This window comes from Dermacentor albipictus, chromosome 9 (genome assembly GCF_038994185.2).
Source record: "Dermacentor albipictus isolate Rhodes 1998 colony chromosome 9, USDA_Dalb.pri_finalv2, whole genome shotgun sequence".
Lineage (NCBI taxonomy): Eukaryota > Metazoa > Arthropoda > Arachnida > Ixodida > Ixodidae > Dermacentor > Dermacentor albipictus.
In genome coordinates this window covers 23,991,299-24,013,857 of record NC_091829.1, presented here as the reverse complement: position 1 = coordinate 24,013,857, position 22,559 = coordinate 23,991,299, and the positions used below count along the sequence as shown (strand labels likewise).

The window sequence follows — 22,559 nt, the reverse complement described above, 5'->3', positions numbered from 1 at the left end:
ATAACATGTCGTTATATATGTTTTTTTTTTCTCTCATAGCCCGAATCTATAAGCTGGCGCTCTCAAGTGTGCTCATCGTTATAACCGATTATCATTATATGCGGTATTGTTATAAGTGGACTGCACTGTACTGCATGAATACACTGGCCTACCTTTGCTTCGGTTCCTCCAGTTACCTTTATCGCCTCATTTCAGAGAAAAAGTAGACTCCGTGCTCACATGATAAAAGCTACGGCTAAGTTTATAGCATCAGTCTGCCTAACTAAAGAGCCGCAGGAAGTCTCATGTAAAAGCAGCATTTCAATATTCTCTCGCTTCTTTCTCATAAGTGATCGAGGCCACCTTCACATGCATCTATGTTTACACCTTATCATTCAGTGAGACCTACAGCCATTAGTAAGGCAAACATTATGCAACATTACCATACAGACAATTCAGTTTATATACCCAATGAGCTTAGGCTGGATGGCACAGCTGCTAGGCATGCTGTGGATGCGAGATTGAAGTTCAGCCTTAGTACTGCGGCTGTCAAATCACATTTGCCTGCGTCAACGTGAAGCTTGAAATTTGGCCTCAGTGCATTTCTGCGATGCATATCTTAATTAAAGTGATTCGTGGTTGAACTACAGAGCGTACAGAATACGATGATGAAATACACAGAAGTTTAGCATCTAAAAAATAACAACAATACCAATATTTTTGCTGCCCGATTGATGGCCCATCCTCCAGAGTGAGTTGCATTCTTTCACTGAGGAACAACAACAACGAAAAGCTCTGTCTGTGACCTTCTTTTGTGGGCATTGCTGTCGAAAGATGAACTATTAACAACTAGCCTATATTTTAGTTCTACTACTCATTAAAGTGATTATAGCATTCGTTATTTCTCAGACATTTTAGAAAACATGGCCCCTGTTTATGAGGACCAAAATGTCTCGGACAAGGCTGCGGTTGCATACAACGCCTGCTTGGGTAAGTTTGGTTTTGGAATACATATTTTAGGTGCAGATCATCCTGGCTCTCACTAAGCTTAAGCTGGCATCATGTCAGCTACGAGAGTTATTGTAATGGCATCAGTATCATGCCAAGGGTGTTTTCTTGAAACATTCATTTCCATTCACACGTGTTGATTATAGTTAAGTTTAACGTGCGTCCTCCTATCTACAGCTGTTCCTACAAGCAAAGACCGAAGAGATGTTGCGATCAAACTGTTGAACGAATCTGGTATTGCACAGTGGCCTGCACATAATGAAAGCGAGGACCACACGAGAAACTTCGGAAACAACGTGGATGTGCTCAGCAAAACAGGAATACTCAGCATCCTTCAAGTTTCCGTGGGAAGAGATGCCAAAAATCTGACCTCTCGCGTCATTCAGGTGAAAAAAACTATGGTTCATGAAAGTGTCAGTGATTAAGAAATATCCAGTAACACGAGATAAATTCACGGTGAAGGAATTCGGTATTTTACTAGTATTGACATGCGTGACGAATCCATAAATTCCCGGATGTCTGAAAACACTTTATTGTTGTTTTTTGGCGAGTCTCGAGAAATTCCGCTCGGATGTTTGCTTGCCGAAACTACAATACGATCTTGACGCACACCGTAGAGGAAGACTGCGGCATAATTTTACCATCTTCAGCTCTTGACGCACCGCCAAAACGCGGCCCACAAACGTTTTTGTGTACCACCGCTGTCGGCACGTGACACGTGACCGTGACGTGACGTGACCATGACGTTCACGTGACCGGCACGTGAACGTCGAATCGGACCCGCGACCCCACGCTCTGCAGTGTTACGACATAGCCGCTGAGCTATAACACGGCGTTTTTTTTTTGTTGCAAATATCAACTCTTACGAAATTACAAAAGCTGTTTCCTATTGTTGCCTTCATCAACAGTAAAATTCAGCTTCCGTATCGGCATGTTCGTCAACACTACTAAATGCGGGCTAGTTGTCAAATTCGGCCTAGGAGCTACACGAGAAGCGATTTCTCAGCAACACCCATTGCGCTCACAGGGACAACTCCAGGCAAGCCAGGAAAACACAGGCAGCCTTCGTAGACAAACAAGTGCTGCAGCGGCCACAGGGCGTAGGCGTGCATGTGAAGGCTACTTGGAAAAACTCCATCACGTGCGCCGCCATGTGGCAGACGAAGAAGTGTCGTCTCATTGTGCGTGGCCTCCGAGAGTTTTTACGTGCCGGTCAAATTCGCGTTGCTCGCCAGAAGGTGGCAGACGAAGAGTGGTCGCATGAGGAGTCTCAAAACTCGAAACGCGCACGCAAGATCAGAGGCCATGCAATGCCATGATCCCTCGTCATTGTCTCTTGAACGGCAGCATGCATTACGTAGTTTATCTGGTTGGCATCAAAGTAAAATAAATGGAGTCTCGCGGAGAGCGGTAGTGAATCAGGTGACACAATAGTGAAAGACTGCCAACGTTTCTTACACATGCCACTGTTGCACGCATTGTTACAATTGTCACCAGCTTGGCACTGTTAAAGCAGCACTGCAGAATTGGTGCGCTTTCGGCTGCGCATATACTGACCATAATTTACGCTGTTTTGCAGCTCGACCAAGTGGATTTCAGATTGGTGGGAAGAAACCAGCTCATACACCCGCAGGATGAGTACAACAAGCCTATAATCAACGCCTACAAGAACGTCATAAGAGCAGCAATGAAATTTATGACACCCAATCTCAGGGAGGATCTACTTACGAAGCTTTCGAATGAACTTGTAGACTTTGAAGGACGATTAGCCAATGTGAGCAAATGATTATCGAAGCCAGTCATGTTAAATTTATTTGATTCGTGTTAGGATGACATTAAAAGGCCGTGAGAAGGTAATCTATTCTAAGGCAACACATAAAGGTCGTTTTATTACTCAGAAGTGCATTTGTGCTCTCGTAAGTGTAAAGGGAGCTTATTTTTTTTTCAAGCTAAATTTACGTAGGAAGCTGTGATGTAACCTTAAATAATGTCTCTACGTGCTCGACATTACTGCTTCACAAAAGCGACGGTAACAAAGTTCCTTCTTACTATATTTTGAAGAAACGGTGCGTTGTTTCTAGCTTACAGTACCTCCTGAAGAAAGACGCAACTTGAAGAAAATTTACCACAGAACAACCATCAAGAACCTTCAAAGAAACTTCTCGAACGTAAGTTATGCGTGAAAACATATCAAAATAGGTTAACTGATACCCTTTTACATTAGCGTGCACATTAAACGCTGCTTCATGACGTTTCTCATTGATACCTCGGCTTATTCAAATTTGAATACAGTACAGTGCAAGAACCTCGATTCTTTCTGTCGTGTAACATTCAACCGAATCGATATAGTACCGTGCAGTATGGTGGACAACATTTTCTATAACTACACCAGCACTCATTAATTAATTAATTAATTAATTAATTAATTAATCAATTACTTGATTACTTAATTACGCAATTAATTAATTCATACACTCATTAAATCATGATTAGATATAAACTTCAGGGTGATTGAAGTGTTCAATAGAAAGTGACCGAAAGTAGTGAAACATATGAACGATACAGCACCAGGGACTTCGGTTTCAGTTCTTTGAACCTAAATGCCTGCTAGCCGAACAATTTTGCTAAGTAGGCCACGGAGAAGTTTGCGAAAAATATTTGTGCATATACTCCGGTCCTTTTTAAATCAGAAATACTGCGTGCACATGCGTTTGTTGGCAGTGGGTATAATAAGAGCGTGTTCGCGAGTGCAACATTGTAAAACTAATGCACCACTACAAGAAGCAACTGCCTTACAATGCCACACACGACGCCCTCTACAATGCACTTATAGCACTTTGTAAGAATGTGATACGTATTCGAATATTTTTTCTCCAGACATAACAGACACTGCGCATCCATCTCTACTGATATTTGTTCTCCTTGATTACGTCCGTAACCTTAAGTAGAACATAAATTAAACGGTGGTTGCCTAAAACAGAGGCGGGAAAGGAATTCTTTTTGATGACTAGCGTAGGAAATTGGCGCTCAACTGTAAAGAAAAGGACACTGCACAAGATATTGAAACAGTGTTTCTATGTGTCTTCTCCTATGCACTTGTTTGCAAGTGGGCAGTAATTAGGACAATTTTTCGTAGCCTTCGAATTTGGGTAAGTGCGTTGCATTGCATTTTCTTTTTTATAAGCGATGACGCTCGATACGTGTCAAAAGGCTGAATATGTTTACTTCGGAAGCAGCTAAAGACCACGAATCGAAGCCTTCTTTTAAAAAATGAACGCACTCCCTTTCTTTAGAAGGCGTTGCCGAACATTATCGAGTCAGAAGCGTTCTTTTGTTTCATCTGTCTTGACTATTATTTTCTCTTTGTTCAGGTTCCTCTCCTGAATTTACTGAGAAAAGAATTTTCAAAAGCAAATGTCAGCCTGAATGAAAACGAAACGGTAGAAATCTACGGATTAGATTACTACCGCAGGCTGAATGATTTTCTCCAGACTACCAAACCGTAAGTGAAAAAGTAACTTCATAGATTTTAGATATTTTAGATACGGCAATATATACATCGTTATAGCCACAAGGTAGTTTGTTCGATTGGATATCAGACTATGGCGAAACAAATATGTTTTCCGAAGAGGTGATCACTGCCGAAAATTTTTCTAATAGACGGCAATAATAATTAAAACTCTTTAAAGAATTCAACAAGCAGCCGTGAGTCAAGCCAGTGCGATTATTTAAGGAAGTCCCTTTAACATCTGGATGAGTGGTATCTTAAACGTGAAAACCATGCTGCTGTTTAGCATCTTTGGCAGTAATCGGCGCCTACCTGCTGCCTGCAATAAATTACGTCCCTTAACTCCTCTCTGTTAACAAAATAAGAAACGTTTCATTATAGCACAATGATCAATACTTTAATTGTACCAGTAATACTCTACCACTGTAACCGACGACACATATTCAATATGTTTGTGTTCGTTGTTGTCACCAATAAATTACTCAGGCCAGTGCGCTCTCTACCAAGGTAAAATGTTTCATAACAGATTGCAACTTTGCTTTGTATTTTTACCCTAGTGATACACTGTACAACTACGCTGGGCTTCAAACGATACTGGACTGGGTCACGCATGTATCTAAAGACACCTGGAATGCATCACTCGAACTGAGCAAAGTTTCTTCGGGAGTCTTGGAGGAGACTCCCCGCTGGAAAGTCTGCGTTGGCTTGGTGAATTCCGCGATGCGGGAGGTTGTCGGCTACCATTACGTTCTACGCAAGTTTAGCGGAAACGCCAAGAAAGAGGTAACATCCCCGCTCAGAGAGAGAAAGGGAAGAAGAGATGAAAGGCAGAGAGGTTAACCAGAACAAGCTTGCGTTTGGTATTCTTCAAAGGGGGAGCAGGGTAACGGCTGAAGCGAGAAGACAGGAAGAGAATGATAAAAAAAAAGAAAACAACGCACCAATTCATGCACTATAGTTTTTCGGTCAGACCTTTTCGTTGCTTTTAAAGAGCTTTTACACATTCGTGTAGGTGTCATAAGCATTTGTGACGTTGTGACCCCAACCATCCTTTCCTTTCAACAATGCCGAAATAACAACAAAAGTTGACGACCAGCAGTTTATCTTTCCCTTTTGAAGATGTTGATAGGCGAGCATGGGAAAAGCTAGCCTATAGTGCAGAACGTAAGAACTATCTTTGCATTCTAGTCTGAGTGTATCTGAAAGAAAAATGTAGGTGTGGGAGGCAACAACATCTTTGCGAAAGTCGTCTTTGCTGATTTTATTACACGGTCAGTATTACGAGTTTCCACTGCAATGTTCCACGTGCAGAAGAAAGATGGTTCCTTTAAGGAGAACGAGTGAAAAATGAGTGAAAAATGAGTGTAAAAATGAGGAGAACGAGTGAAAAATGAATAGGGCCAGTTTAAGGGAACCACCGAAAAATTGAAATGCAAAAGGTTTTCCTAGGCACTCGGTGGAACTACAGCGCAGTTTTAAGAGTATTGAACAGTAGTGGAGACGGCAATTCTTATGCATGCATTGATTGCGCTACTGGTCCGCTTAGGTCGAAGACTTGGTCAGCAAGATATTGGGTGTTTTCAAGGATAGGCTGCAGGAAATTCAATGGATGGACAATGAAACTAGAAAGGCTGCAGAGCAAAAGGTACTGTCACATTTATTTCTTTACCAAAATATAATGAAGCACCTTTCTTTGCTGCACCCTTGGTGTTTCGTCTCATTGTTATTAGCGCGTTCAGCCATTTCGTCTCTACAACTCCTTCGATAAGTTATCACTGAAAAAATTCAGTCATCAACCAGTTAATTTCACTCAAGGGAAGGCACATACCAAGTGTGCGTTTTTCTTTCATTTAAATATATTCTCTTTTATATGTAGCTGGTCAGGTATACTACTTTGACTGAATTACTTGCACATAACTTTAACGAGAAATCGAAATGCACAAGGAAATATTTTCACCAAATCAATTGATAACAATTGCTTTTGGAAAGATATTGCAGTTTGAGAATAGCATGCAGATAGTTTGAGGGAACAAAGATCGCGACTGAATTTTAAACCTAGAGGCAATTTTGAGATAAACGCTGTAAAAGTGCGGCAAACTACTCCAGTTGCTGAGCTGAGTATTTTTTTACCAAAATGCCTTCTTATAAGCAGTGAAAGAATACTCGAATGCATACTGCAGCACAATTTGGGATACATAACCTAGAGGCTCGTCTCAGTCTCAAAGTTCTAAGTGGATGTGTCTTGGAAACTGTCCTGCACTGATTCGTATTTCATGCATGGTTATCTACTATGAAGATGAATTTTTTCAAGAATATTATTGAGCCAATTGCACTTTCGATTTCCAGTGCAAGGGTGCCCGCCTCTTCAGGCAATTCAGTTAAGGTGGAATTCTGCTATTTGCTGCATAATATTATGACCTGTTACGAAAACAAAACAAATGTTCTTATCCAACACGGTATCCGGCTTGAAAAAAAAGGAAGAATATCGCTGTAAACTTGAGGTGACATAAAATCGGTTGCCATGCTTTCTTTACCGTGTGGCTGCGGGAACACGCGCACGCATATTAAAACGACGCTTTCTTTGCCTGCCTTTAGCTGGCTTTGGCGTGGCAGCTGCTACTGCTTCTGAGTTGGTCAGTTTATCAGTTGGCGGATATGTTTGTGGATATATACGTAGAGTAGTATGAGGGCCAAATGAAAGTTGGCCAAAGGGCCTATGTAACCCTTGTACGCTGAGCGATAAAGTAGCGTGAGTACGCAGTTCTCTTATGCGTAACAAAAAAACAAATTTCCTGGTTAAAACCTGAAGGTAAATTGTCGGCACACAAATATTTCTACATCAGGCCGCCCTGTTAATGGTATATGGTGACTTATTTTTACCCGATTCCTTGATTTACTTTTTTGACAACTTTCAAGGAAAGAAATGTGAAGCTGTGGCCATGTCCGCCATTATCATCTTCAATACGCAGCTAGCTTGGCAAAGCTGCTGCTTACCAGTAAATGAAGGCGGCTGCTCACATAATTTATTCATAGATTAGGATTACAGAAACAATAACTGCACATATATGTCGCTCGTATTATCAACGCAAGCCTTTTCTTATTATCGTAAATTGTGAATTGGAAAGCCTAGAAATTAGATTATATGAAGAAGAGAAGTTCGAACCTTGGCCTCTTTCCTTTTTTTTTTGCAGCTGAGAAAGATGGGATTGAAAATCGGATACCCGGAGTGGCTATTTAATAAGACTTACGTCGAGGAATGCTATAGATATGTGAGTACGCTACCATCAAGGTTGGAAGCTCGACTGATACATATCCACACTTCAAAAGACACTAATTTTACCGCATCTAGTTTCGTCTTGACGGAAAGAAAGTGTGTTATCGTTGTCGCTCAAAGGTTACGCAGCCTGAAGACTGTGTGCGTGTCTGCTTTTTTTTTACATTAAGGTTGCGGTTCAGCATTGCGCAACAAAAGCCTTTTTTGAGTCCAGTAACCTGAGACATGCATGTCAACGATGCCTGGTGGCGTCTAAATTAATTAACTATAGGGTTTTACGTGCCAAACCCACGATCTTATTATGAGGCACGCTGTAGTAAGGGACTCCGGCAATTTTGGTCGCCTGCGATTCTTTAACCCGCAACTAAATCTAAGGGCACTGCTGTTTTCGCATTTTGCCCCCATCTAAATGCGGCTGCGACTGGGATGCGATCCTGTGACCTTGTGCTTAGCAGCCCAACACCATAGCCACTGAACAACAACGGCAGCTGTGACGACGTCCGGCAGCACGTTGCTTTGTGCCTGCGCACAGCCTTACGGATGCCACGTTAACTTGAGCCAACATATACGGACAAATGAGTGCCTCGGTGATAACAACGCATTGGGCAACAGAGCGCACGAGATCAGACAACATAATCGGAGAATATGCTTGTAATGAATTGCGTTCAAGCACAGACATGCCTGTCAAGCTCTTCGCCAGGTCCTTCTGCCCTCTTCGTTATGGCCATGCCCGTTTCACATTCCTCGTGCACTGCCTAAGCGCAGAGTACTTACACTGGTTACAACAGCTACAGAAACAGTTATCAGATTACTGCAGTAGCAAACTCCGGCGCATAAGCTTATGTGATGATGAGCTCAAATGTATGGACAACCCTAATGTTTCCTAGCCTGTTGTCGTATTGAAGTGCATGGCATCACTTTTAGTCTCTTCTCTCCTAACTCAATTAGGAATTTAGTGCTCTCTTCCTTGACCGGTGCCCTTTTCCGCACTTCTGACACTGAACAGTTTTACATTTTTCTGTACACACAGCCGGAAATCCGTAGGCGCGATTGGCAAAGTGCCACCGGTTGCGCTAGACGTCTCTCGAGGCATATGTCTGAAGCTGGCTTGTCTCTGGGATTGTCGTCCCGAATTCAGCAGCAACCCGTCATTGGAATCATGAAATTGACCTAAATACGTAGGATGTGGGTCCGAAAAACAAAGAGGAAGCGCACAGCTATCGCATGCCTATTTACGGACGTACTGTTGTTTGTGATTTTCTCATCGTGCCGCATTTCATACGGTACGCACAGTTCTATAACTTTGAATGAACGAGCGATTCCTGCAGGTACCAGCGCTGCTGCCAAACACCGCCTTCGCTGAAATTCTGTACCGCATAGCAACCAACCACTGGATAATGACGATGCTGAAGCTCCGACAACCATACGACAACAATAAAGAGTAAGGGAATAGCATTTTTATCGCAAGAGTTCTAAGTAAAATAAAATTGACCTATCGTGTTCAATGTTCCGAAGCAACTTACGAGTTGTGCAGGTGCCTCAGTTGAGGTATGTACGTGATTGTACGCGTGTGTGTGTGTGTGTCGGAAGGAGGGGGTTGGGGTGCTTTTGGATAAATTTCGGACCGGAATACGTCAGCCGCGCCTGGTGATCGAACCCATGTCGACGAGCTAAGCACCAAGAGGTCATTAACATTTAACTCCGACAGCGGATGGCATATGTTCCATCTAAATGTACAGGCGCAGTAGGTTTGACGCGAGGAAAAGTCATGATTACAATCGAAGCATCTTTGTGCATATGTTCTCGAAATGCGTACCTCAGGAAACTGCTTCCCCTCAAAGCTCGCGGTTTTCAAAGTTTTTCTGCATTTTCTGTGCTGGTGTGCGAGTTCAATTTGATATTTTCTTCATCCAGTGCTATTCAGGCACACATTCATAAATTTATACGAACGACATTTCGTTTCAGTTGTATACATTTATCCACTCTCCTTTGACATACCTAAAAGCAATCAAGAAAATTTCGATGAGGTTGTTTATATGGACTTATGCTACAACAAATTAGAACATGAGAACTTCATTACTAAGATGTAACAAACGGCACCCAAGGTCTAAAATTCTCGTAAGTGATAATTGTTGACATTGTCCAAAATGGAGGTAGCATTATAAATATAGCTCTCTTGCGAGCATTATTAGAGGATATAGTTTAGCAATGCTCTGGCCAGCTTCTCTAAGAGACGGCGCAAGTTCTTTATGTAACGATGCATTCTTTCTCACTGCTTTCTTTAGGTGGGTTGTTGGCCCGGCTGTTCTGAATGCCTTTTACAATCCGAATTCCAACGAAATGGGTAAGGGCTAAGAGCATCCAAGAAAATATACCTGGATATGATTACCCAACGCTCACATAGAAACGAGAATCTTTGTGACATTTGGTGCATAACTGATTTATATGCCAAAAAGAAGTAGGCAACATGTTCACTGTAGTGACACAACGCTAAGAGCAAATTGAGCCCCTCCCTTAATGCACATGCCCACACATAAACAGTATGAGCCTGACTTTATTTGGACATGTTATTTTCTCTTTAACCATAAGAAACAGCTAAAAGTGCATAGTTAATGAGCATCCCAGTTCATAATACATCTGCTGGTACAAAAAGACCTCAAGCATGACGTGTGGTAAGTCTCACATTGTGGCAGCCATGTTAAAACGTTTTCAATAATGGATCGACTTTAGAGGAAGCTTTAGCTCAGGTGCTCCTATCTAAATACATGTAAAAGAACAATTCGTTATTCTCGGCAACCACTGCAGCAAAATGGACGAGGTTTGTTGCATTTTAAAAGAAAAACAAAACATATAGTGACTGCTCGTTTCAAATTTTTGATCTAGATCATCAATTTTTTATTAAGAATTGGAAAAAATCGAAAATTTTCAGAAAACGAAACTATCAAGTCTACAACACTTTACCTCAGCGAGAAAAATATCACAATTATGTGAATTGCATCTAACAGTACATCTAAAGCGGAAAAATTGATGTTACACGTGAATTTTAAAATAAGATCTGTAATATGGAAATACAGCTTTTGCACAACCCTTGTAGGCAGCGTAACAAATTCACGTGAAAAATCACATTTGACAAATCACAATTCACAATTCACAAATCACAAATCACAATTGACAAATCAAATTTGTCCGCTTTGAATGATCTAATGGATTCCGTTTACAGAACCACGATATCTGTTTTTGATGCAGAGCTATTAATTTATAATCTTCGCGCGTCTATATTCCTCGAAATTTTGAAGATTTGAAAATCCTATTCACAAAATTTATGTCCTAAGTCTAAACTACGCTTCAACAGTAACTAGAATTTAACGTTCTCTTTCAAATGCAACAAATTTGATTAAAATCGGTCGGGGCGTTCTCTCAGAAAACTGTTTTTGAGTTTTACATGTATCTGAATAGGACGCGTCAGAGTTGGGCCCGAGCTAAATGCTACCTCTTTACGACGCATTTAAAAAATAAAATCATCATTAATATTGTCGCCGATATTTAGTATGGACTTGCCTTTATTCTATAGCTGATAGATGACCTGTGCTTCACAAGTCGTGCAAGGGCAGCGTTTATAGGTTTGAACCCTGCACTGCTTTCGTGAAATTACGCTATCCCTCCGACTCCGAGGTCAATAATGAAATCTTGTGTGTCTACGTTCGCCGAGTTGCGCGTTGGCACACTGTTCGGTATGCAAAAGCCCGGATTGTGCCTACCAATTTGTCAAACGCGTGGTTTCAGAAGAGCGCTATTTCAAGTAATCTAACTTCTAGATCATGGGAAAAAAAAAAAGTTTTGTGTTTGTACGAAAGGAGTGCTAAGGAGGGGCATGTTGCTTCTTCGAACGCGCACTGTTTATTATCAACGTAACAAGTTCCAATATATTGTTTGTAGGATATCCCGCGCTCGTTCAAATCAACTCTAATGCGATTTCAAGGTAAATATATGAGAATTAGCTTTTTTCCCCACTGGTTACACATAACTGGCCCCGCTGAATATGACTGGCGTGACGTATATAAACGTAGTGTCCTGCCAACGACCACGGCACATTGGTTTAATGTGCTTACAATCACCTAGACTGACCTAATCTTAAGAAGCTATGCTGGGTAGCTCCGTCATCTGCTGACAGAGGCAGACTCCCAACCACAGCGCCATTTAAACGTAGTATTGGCGTACTTTGCAGTATATCCCTCGGGCGTCCTTCAAGGCGTGTTTTATGAGCATGGACTTCCACGGTAAGCGATTCCATGCAGTCGAATACTACCTTTTGCACTCATTTTTCTCTACCTGCATATTTGTTACCCTCAGTCCCTGTGCGATAAACTGGCAAGAAACAAACAGTTTATTTACAAAGTGCATCCCTGATGACTTCGCCGATCACTTAAAATATTTGCACGTGCGTAATTAGTTTGCCACATACAAGTTATGACATGCGAGCCGTGTCTCACTGCTTTAAGCGCATGTGTCAGCGCTTATGAGACTTTCTGAAGGTTGCCAAAATGATAACAGCAAAGTAAAACAGGTTCCAAGCTCTAAAGCTGCCGGTATGCTCATTCTGCTTCACCAGTTGACAAACATAGTAAGCTTAACACTTGGTCCCGTTTTCAACAGTTCCATCAACTTCGGAGCCATTGGTATGGTGGTCGGGCATGAAATGACGCATGGTTTTGATGACACCGGTGAGTGCTTTCGGAAAAGGTGCGTTATGTAGTTCGTATTATTGCACTCGAAACACTGTATATGTCAAAAATGGTATAGGTTGCCACCTTAATAGCTTATGCGTGAGTTATCCTGATTCAAATAATCAACCAACAAAGAAACCCGGCTACCCCTTTTGTCCCAGCAGTGCCGACGCAGCCTCTGAAACAAGTATTTACCACGCGCCTCCCGTGACCAACGCACTTGCAGCGCTTTTGTCGGAGCATAGCACGGCGCCATGCAACAAAACGATGCTGTGCGCTGAACCTATCGGAATTTCAAGGCCTGACACAAATTGTCAGGATATGGGTGTTTCCCGTAGTGTTCGGAAATCGCACATTTTGAGCCATGCTCCGAATTTTGCGAGCAGGTTTCCGCGGTCACTGTTCTTTCTAAGTCCTTGTGCCCCCTTTCTCCTCCCCCAACACGAAAGAAAGATAGAAAGCACATTATTTTTTGATCGCCAGCATCCCCTAGTTGAACATGCAGTTTAGAGCTGAGTCGGTGCTGAAGAGCATCCGTGGACATGTGGGTGACACTGCGACCACCATAGAGCCAATTTCAGGGGAGGCATGATGTAGGAAGTAGCCACCAATAATTCCCGCAATGGGTCTCATCCAAATATGTCATGGCAACAATTTTAGCAGATACGTGTTTATTTTACCACTGTTTTTCGGGCCCCTATACAGCCATGTTGCATTCTTATAGCCAACGACGACGCCATTAGTCTTTATTTGCATCACTGATTGCATTAAAACATTGCTTGGCGCTCTTTGGCCATGAGTGGCACTTGCGCCATAAAACACCACCTATCATCCTCACCAACGTGGTGAGTCGTGAGGGCAAGGCTACTACGAACCATTTCACGCTGCACACCATTACATATATAATGCAAACCGCTAATCCACAAGTAGGACGTCATAGTCAAGCGTAAGGTATTTCAAAGTTCTACGCTATCTTGTAACGATGTAATACGGCAAAAATATATGGACAATGAAGCAACACTTGCATAAACTCCCAAACATAGTATGTTAAAGTATATGTCATGGCAGCCAGTACACTAGCACAAATTATTTGCCTAAGATCTCAAACTTGGTAAACCAAGGCGCAGTTACTTATTGATAAACTGAGTATTGCTTTTTAGTCCCCGAGCTCGTGCGATAGGCAACAATTTTTAGTAATAACGTAGCATGCAGAATAAGCTTGATTGTACTCTTGGACAAATATAAAGTCAAGAAATATATTCTATATGCCTCCATTATAACCTTCGCGCTTCCTAGCAAATATCCTCAAGGTCGCTGACACCAGCTTTTATTTTTATTCATACGCGAAGGCAGTGAGTTCGACGCCGATGGTGCTTTGAAACAATGGTGGACCAATGATACCCGTTCGCTCTTTTTGAAAAAGTCCAAATGCTTTGAGTATCAATACGGAAATATCACCGACGATGCTGCAAATATGAAGGTAAGGCCTGAGCATGTTTAATATTAAAAAAAGTAATTAGCCTACACATAACCATTTATTCGATGTTAGAGCCCATCTACTAAGCAGATAAAAAAAAGTCGGCAACCCGCAGGTGTACTGTCATGACGGGCTACGAGTGCTGCTTGACTGTTCTACATACAACACACTATATTTCAGCCACAGGACGAAGTTGAGTGACTGCTGTGCTTGAGCACTGTAGAATGCGACCAGGATATCATAAAGACACACTAGCGTGGTGTTAAGAATGTAATATGTGTGTTAAACAGTTTCACGGCGTAGAAGACCGTAGAAGGCAGTGTCAGCGCTGTCAGCAAAACCGTGTAGAGCACTGGCAAATACAAAATTTGCGTTGCGTAACTGTTTAAAATGTATAGGAAATAGTCACTCTATGTGATCGATTACTTTTCCAGCACCATTATGACAACAGCTAAACAGGACATGGTGTTTAGTTACTAGAACTTGTTTCTGCTCTCTTTAAATTTAGCGTGAAAATAATGAAAAACACGCGGAAAACGCTGTGCGTGGGCTTTTTTCTCTGCTCTGTGTTGAGCTGTTCAGAACTCATTGTGATTAGCCAAGAAGCCGAAATTATGACATAATAAAGACGAAAGGGAGCACTGCTTTGGCTACGTGGAATTCATAAAGCCGTGAGAAATAGGAGGGGACACCAATTTTATTGTCGAGAAAAAATTACAACTTCTGAATACACGCAAACCTTGTATGAGCCCCCCACAATAAATTGTCCAATAAGACAATGCTGGGTATTGAGCTGATGGGTTCAAACTAAAGGAAATCCATAAGGTATTTTTTCTTCAGAAATTAATAACCGAACAGGAATGACACATTCGCTCGTTAGTTTAGCCTTTTTATTTTCACAGTGGTGAAGTAATACATCCCTCTCTCGCCAGTATCTTTCTTTTGTGATGCAGTACATTGGTCATGCAATAACCAAAATATGTGCTGCATTTTCTTCACACAATGCAGCTAAATGGCAAAAACACTCTGGGTGAAAACATTGCGGATAACGGTGGCCTGCGCATGGCCTTCAAGGTGAGTTGAGCTAATACCTTTTGTGCCTAGACAGTGGAGCAACCAGCATTCGCAAGTTGGAGATGAACAAGCACTCGCCACAGGTAACAAAGGAACAAAGTTTAAAATGTTTCTAGAACCCGTACGAGTCCCTTGTTCAAAAAAAGAAAAAGAAGCAGGTCCGTCTCTTATAAATGCAAATGCTTATATACCATTTGCATCTGCGATTTTGCGAATGCCGTGATCGGGCTCGTTACGTAGTACGGATCCATGGCTACAGCATGGGATATGGTTATTGCGGATTGGCACGTAACGTTTCACGTACCTAGTTTAAGATATATCACGCTTTTACTAAATACAAGGGGTGGTTTTATACTTCAAACATATGGCGCAGAAAGACCGCTTACGCTGGGTGCGTTCAAAGGCGGATTGCAAAGTAGAGCTCTTCGCTCGGGGTATCCTTGAGACAGATGAAAAGGTGCGTCGGAGCATTGACCCACAAGCTTCACTGTATATATTTTCCAACAGGGCACGTTGGATCTGCAGGATTTTTTCTCACTGGGTTATGTCTGTTTTTCATGTGAAAATAAGCTGAGAGTAGTCTGTAGCTTGTGTTCCTGTCTGTTCTGTGTTGTCAGTAGCCATGATTCTTCGTGAGACATGTACGAACATGCTCATTGTGACGTGGTAGAGGGTTAGTGAGCAATAAAGTTTGGCTTTGTACATTTGAAACCTGTGCAATGTAGAAGGTCTCTATGTTTCCTAGTCTTGGCACACCGTACGGAGCCCTCGGTACATATGTCTAAAGCTTACCAGTGGCTCTAGATTCACGGCCCTCGTTAGCATCCAGTCGACGATGCGCTCAAAATTCCAACTTTGCAAGGTAAAATTAGCAAAGAATGAAGAGCAAAATATAATTATGCGCATTTTCGTTTCTCCAATGATTAGGAATAACAATCCTACACACCAACTTATGTAAGTGCTGGCATCTGAAAAATTCTGTCACCACGAAAAGGCAATCACAAACAACCTGAAGCCGTAACTTCATGAAAGAAAAGTCCAGAGTGTACAGCTCATTACGTACGCCACTAGTGTAATAAGTTTACGCATGTTCCTAAGCAGTGGATTTCCTTTGATATCTGCGATGATCCACAGTCCAAAGCTAAATGTGATGATGATGATGATGATGATATGTGGTGTTTAATGGCGCAAGGGCCAGGTTTGGCCAAAGAGCGCCATGACAAGTGGTGATGTTGACGATGTATTATGGAGATGTGACTTGGCTGTAAAGTGGCCTAAACAATTGTCGCTGTAAAGTGCGTAAAATCTACGTGCTATAAAATTATGGCGATGACTAATGACGAATACTCTAAACATTAAAATCCATCGTAGAATAATGATGCAAAATATAAAATATATAAGATGGTAAAATTACTTTGAGCACTGCTGCCTCGCCTGAGCCCTTGAACCACAAGGGCCTAGAGGCATGTGCTATTCAAAATAATGATCACAGCGACATCCTCTGAAGAGAGGAAGCGCTACGAACATGTGGGGCTAAAAACATGCAAAACAACATCTTTCAGAAAACTTAAGACTGCGTTAGTGTCAAATAGAGGTTCCGGGCCGAGTAACATAACAGGATGAAGGGGGATGCGCTGCCGGTATGCTAAGGGAAAATGCTTCTTTCTTTCATGTTCGGCTTCCCGACACTCCAGGACATCTCCCACTGTAATCAAGCGTATAATGGAAGTTGCAGAAACAACTGGTACTGGTACAACTAGTAACACTTGCAAAAATGCTTACCTTTCATTAAACTTCCTGTATAGAGATATATAACCTGGCCTTGCGCTATAAGTAAATTAATTCAAGAAACCATTTACCACTTGTTACTCTACGGGTTGCTTGGCCGATATACAAATGGCTTTCTCCTGTTGCTTCCCATAATATCGCAAGTTCGACAGCTGGTCTCGGTGGCTGCATGACTATATCGCCGACTGAGGTGGGTGCAGAAATTATTTTGCACAGTTACTCTAGGTAGCACTGAAGAATCGAATTTACTCGAATCCATACTGCTCTGCTAAATAGTACTTCAGAGTATTGCACATTACAAGAAGACTTCGAAAGCCATTCCACCACTGCGAACTCAATTTAATTCGCAGTTGCAATGCACCTGCAAACGCGACGCCACTTCATGTTCTTCCATTATAGTGTTTCGCATTGGTATTGAAGTCAAACCTGGATAAATATTTTTCAGGCGTATGAGAGGTTTCTCAAGAACGAACGTCGAAACGACGATACTCGTTTGAGTGGCCTGGAGCACCTTTCCGGAAGAAAATTATTCTTCATCGCCAATGCTATGGTATGTCGTTTCCACAGCGAAGGCATTTAAAGCTACGGCCCCTAATCGCATAAGCAGTTTGTAGATCAATCAATCAATCAATCAATCAATCAATCAATCAATCAATCAACGTTTATTTCACCAGAACATTCTGGATGGTCTTCACGGCTAAAAGCTGCTCTAGGCAGCTTGACTGAGTCCCATGCACTATAGAGCCGTTCGAATGGAACTGGTGCCAGCTAAAAGTGACAGCGAACGCACTATTCCAAGATAAATTACGAATTCATTCAGTTACAGTGACCTCTTACGGACGAGAAACTTTGTGAATTGGGCACCAGAATTATGCCAGGTAGATACTTATCAGCACGGTTGTGAAGCCGGGAATGCCCCACTGATATGCCCGACATGTGCCCCACTCTTTGCAGGTTTGGTGCAGCCTGGCACGGCCACAGCACCTCAAACTACAAATTCAGTATGACCCACACAGTCCGAGTCACTACAGGTAAGTGCATTGAGGTTTCGTTCAAAAAACGGTGCCTATCACCATGTAACCCTATCTGAGGGTACGTGCGAAAGAGTCGCCCTCTTCGAGGCCGAATTCGAACTACTGCAATGTAAAATAAGGCGGTTTGATTCAAGCTGTCCTAGAAATGCGCAAATCAGGGTAATATTTAAAGTTTAATGCTGGTTCTAAGTTTCAAAGCCGGTAAGTAATACCGTACCCTAGCTTGTGGTGTCGCCATATGCAATTAGCAATTGAATAATTTTATATATTACTTATTTCTTCAGCACTTTCTATGTATTCTCTATTCGCAGTTTTTTTACTACTTGAAAGAATGAACGTGAAGCTGTCCTACAGATTTCGCTTTGCGAGAATTGGCAATTAAGGCAGTTCAAAGCAACCTAATAAAGACGCTGCTGACAGGAGCCAACATAGCGCTCCCAATTGTGACTTCTGTAGGAATCTTTTCGCATGATGCCCATTAAACTACACTAACCAGAAATATGATGTCAAAAATATAACGAATTAAAACACAGGTACACAATAAGCGAATTACCAGCGAACACATGTGCGGCACTTCAATGTGCATCGACATACATTGCAACGGGTAAAACTCCGACCTAAAACACGATTGCAATAATATATGAGTACAGAGAAACCAGGAGGTGCTTCTAAGTATTCAGACCAACCAACGCATTTTTTCTAATAGCTCTGAATCGAAGGGTATATTGGTCAATCCGTCTATACTCAATGGTTTGAAAGTCAACTACGTAATGTCAGCTTATATTTATTTTTCAAGTGCTATCTGAACGTGGTAGCACCTGCAGAAAAGTTCAGTGCGGGGAGAGCAGAGGAATATATTCAAGTTCCTGTTTAGCCAAAACACAGGTGCGAAGCAGACTCGTGACAAAATATCCAAAAACATTGCGCAACAGTGGCTTTTATATACTACAGTTCAAAATTGGTTTCTTAACCTTAAAACTCGTCATTTCGGTACTGAAAATGTGAAAAGCAGTGTACGCCTGTTTCTAAACGTCTCTGTACCTGCAAATGTGAAATCCATCCTCGATATAATCACGGATGATCGCTGCATATAAGCGAAACGTATTTCATCACGACTAAAAATGTCACGCCAGAGAGCTGGTTCCATTATCCACGATGACTTCTAAATGATAAAGCGTGCAGCAAAACAGATCGCAAAAGGCTTGACAAATGGACAAAGTAGGAAACGTGCGGAGACATCAATGGCTTTCTTGAGCATTTTGAAAAAAAAAAAAAAGATTTGCCGGACAAACTGGTAACTGGTGATGAGACATGGATCTGCTCATAAAATCCCGTAACAACATTAGTCCCACGATTATAAGCACAGTGGTTCCGTCAGGCCAACAAAATTTGGTGTACCGAGCTAAGGCCAGAATCAAATTTCTCCAGTTTCTAGCAATAAGAAGAGATTTATGGGGATGGATTCCCTCCAACAGGGTTAATTTATTATTACAGAATAATTTTCTTACTCATTCACGTAGTTGAGGTAAAATATAAAGCAAAAAGTCGAGGGAAGATCCCGAAATACCTTGTCACACACTGCAGGTATAGCAACGGAAAAGCTCACATCTTCAGGGTTTCTAGTGGTGCTCTACCCGACCGGACTCTTTCTGACTACCATTTTCCCCCTATATAACAAAACACCTAAAGAGACAAGGGTTTGGAATTGTTCTCAAGATAACTAATGCAGCAAGAGAGTGGTCGCAATATCAGCCGAAATAATTTTATTTGCATGGACTTAAAGAGCTGCGGAAAAGATGTCGCAAAGTGCATATTGATTTCGTCGTGAAATGTGACTAAAAATCAGCAACCGCCACACTATGCTACACTTTTTTTCTGTGTAACGTTAAAAACTTATTAGCACTCCCTCGTAAACACTACTGGCTCGGTATTCTACATGCATACATGTCCCTTCAGGAAAAGCAAAAATAGGGTACTGGCATTCTAACCTAATAAACTGAATACCGAGATCTTTCTGTAAAAGTACAACGACTTTGAATAGGTTAGATTGAAATTGTACTGCAGAAAAGCCGCTATCTTCTCTACCGCGCTAAAAATGGCAGTAACACACCAGCACAATCACCTCGCCTTCTAGCATCACTCCATTTCGGGCAGTTTAAGTCGCCTGTTCCATTAATCCGGCAAATTAACGCATATTGCGTAAAACAGTCACACACATTTTCGCTCAACAACAGTTAAGCGACGTGGGATATGATCTAAATATGAGGTTTAACTCACCTCTACGCGAACTTCCGGAACTTCGCTTAAAATACATATTTGATGACATATACATATACATATACATATACATATACATATACATATACATCTTCTGTCTAATATTCATAGCAGCAATATCAACGGACTTTGCTGGGAATGTCTGCGTTCTTTAGTCGCTGTATTTATCATACTGCATTTGTAGAGTTCTTCAACGTAGGCCTATTTATTATTTACTTATCAGATTTAATTTTCTTTTGTCGGCGTAATCAACCCATTTAACATTGCTGTATTCTTTGCACCTTATGCAGCAATTACCACAAGCGCAAGTGGGGAACCATTTTAAGGCATCATAAAAGCATTGTATCGATCTCTTACACTTCAATGCCCATGTTTGGCTTACTGAAACCTAACTCTTTATTTTGCTCTTTCTCTTTAGGGTGAATGTGCCGATGGCTAACATGCCCGCCTTTGCGGCTGCGTTCAAGTGCCCGAAAAATTCGCTTATGAACAAAAAGAAAAGGTGCACCTTATGGTGACATTGGTAAATCATCAAAAAAAATAGCACTTACATTTCAAAGGCCAAGCACAATTCCCTGGATGAGTCACAGCATTCTTTCTCACAGAATAATTGCGCAATAAAAGGTAACGACTTTTTTGTCTGAAATTATGCTCGCTTTCTCTATTAACACGTTAAACACTGCTGACAAGCATGGCATAATGACGATGCACTTGAGCAGCGTAATCTGCTGATGTGTTATCTGCATATGTTAGATAACAAAGCACAGCTCCATAATGTTAACTGATAGTTAAGAAGGACGCATTCTTTGCCTACCATTCCGTAGTCTCACCTGGTTCGGTCAGTCCGTTCGTCAATCGCTGGTCGGGTGATCGCCGAGTAGGTTCCCTTTCACTTAAAGAAAAATTAGGCGTGTCCGGCAGTGGGATTCCAACCTCGACTTCCCAGCGCCGCAGCCCGATGCTCCAACATATAGGGCACGACCGCTTTCTTGCTTATTGCATTTCTCGCAAAAAATTATAAAATTGCTAAAAACAAGTTTGCCTGTATTTGCCGACACAAATGGATTATCATTTCTTTAATACAATCAAGTCATCGAGCACTGTAATACTATTATGCAGTTAAAGCAGCAGCCTATGAACCTGAGTCACCACCGCAGGTACACTTCTCTCTTGCCACCCAACGCCAGCTAGCAGTTTGAGATGGTCAACACGAATTCATATTGCGATGATTTACAATGAGAAAGGAACCGGTGAAATCAAAGCACTAATTCTACCTGAGTGGATTGAGGAAAACTAATATCACTTGAACTCTTGCTGTAGATGATGATGACGATAAGTAGTGTTTAATGGCGCAAGAGCCAAGTGTGGCTAAAGAGCGCCATGACAGTGCTTGCATTAGAGCATTTGCTGCTTAGGAAAAGCGTCCTGTACTTCAGCAGAAAATTATTCTTGTGGCGTATGTAACGCGTCAAATATAGAAATTTTCTAACTGCTGATGGACCTGACATATACTGTAGGTAACCTGTAGGCTCTTAGTTATAATACCAAATTCGAGCATCCAAATGTTGGAAACCCAATTTAGCAGAAGCGCCTATTGAAACGAAACTATGGGTTCTGAGAATATGGTAAAGATCATGTTGTTTACCTCTGTAAAATACACAAGGTCCTCTACAGCCTGCTACTATTTTTCTAAGACAAATATCAATTGATCGCAAATAGGCGGACAGCGTTGACCAAAAGCTGATCCACTTCGATCCACTCGAAACTCCTAATTGAAGCTTCATAGGTGGGTATTGTGGGGGAGGGACTAACACTAAAAACAAGTGTATACAACTTTCGGAGTGCATCTTGTCCCCAAACAATAATCGTCATCTGCCTTATTTGCGTTCTCTTTGCTGCAAATTCTGCGCTAGCTCCTTTCTTAACGACAATACTAAGTTACCCATCTAACGCGAAGCAGGATGTTCCGTGGAAGAAGTAATCGCCATGCAGCGGTAAAGAAACAAAATCAGCTAAGATAAACTACAATTATTATTTGCGTATTATCTGAGCCCCAAAGGTAGTAAACTCTTTTCTACAGAATCATGTTATATTTAAGGTACGTAGAATACCTAACTATTATTTTATTAGTTTGTAGCGGAAGCGTAAATTCATATTTTATTAGGCCATACCCGACCCTGACAAGGTTGCGCAGCAAGGCATCACATAGAAATGTATAGCGCGCACAAGCCCTCTTATCAATGGAGCTGAAGGCGACAAGTTCACCACTATTTGAAAGACACTTTTGGCGAAATCTTAGCGGTGCCTGTCACGACAAGTGGCTATAAGCTTCTAACGAGTTGTAAAAGACGGCAAACTTTTTACAGTCGGCAGTGCAACGTAAAGTAAGCTACCCACAATAAGATTTATTTGCTCC

At 41.7% G+C, this 22,559-nt stretch overlaps 1 protein-coding gene across 1 annotated transcript in view; it reads left to right on the top strand.

Moving 5' to 3' along the window:
* LOC135901935 (neprilysin-1-like) overlaps window positions 1–20,789 on the top strand; it is a 28,406-nt gene extending 7,617 nt beyond the window's left edge. The window contains exons 5-21 of the mRNA XM_065431775.2: window positions 889–969; window positions 1,165–1,373; window positions 2,567–2,761; window positions 3,069–3,155; window positions 4,359–4,489; window positions 5,053–5,278; window positions 6,042–6,140; window positions 7,687–7,764; window positions 9,098–9,210; window positions 10,055–10,113; window positions 11,995–12,046; window positions 12,423–12,490; window positions 13,843–13,973; window positions 14,979–15,044; window positions 17,278–17,382; window positions 17,787–17,863; window positions 20,562–20,789. Of these exons, the coding sequence (XP_065287847.2) occupies window positions 889–969; window positions 1,165–1,373; window positions 2,567–2,761; window positions 3,069–3,155; window positions 4,359–4,489; window positions 5,053–5,278; window positions 6,042–6,140; window positions 7,687–7,764; window positions 9,098–9,210; window positions 10,055–10,113; window positions 11,995–12,046; window positions 12,423–12,490; window positions 13,843–13,973; window positions 14,979–15,044; window positions 17,278–17,382; window positions 17,787–17,863; window positions 20,562–20,661 (1,877 nt within the window). The 3' untranslated portion in view covers window positions 20,662–20,789. The remainder of the gene's footprint in view (window positions 1–888; window positions 970–1,164; window positions 1,374–2,566; window positions 2,762–3,068; window positions 3,156–4,358; window positions 4,490–5,052; window positions 5,279–6,041; window positions 6,141–7,686; window positions 7,765–9,097; window positions 9,211–10,054; window positions 10,114–11,994; window positions 12,047–12,422; window positions 12,491–13,842; window positions 13,974–14,978; window positions 15,045–17,277; window positions 17,383–17,786; window positions 17,864–20,561) is intronic.
* The last annotated feature ends 1,770 nt before the right edge of the window (window positions 20,790–22,559 follow it).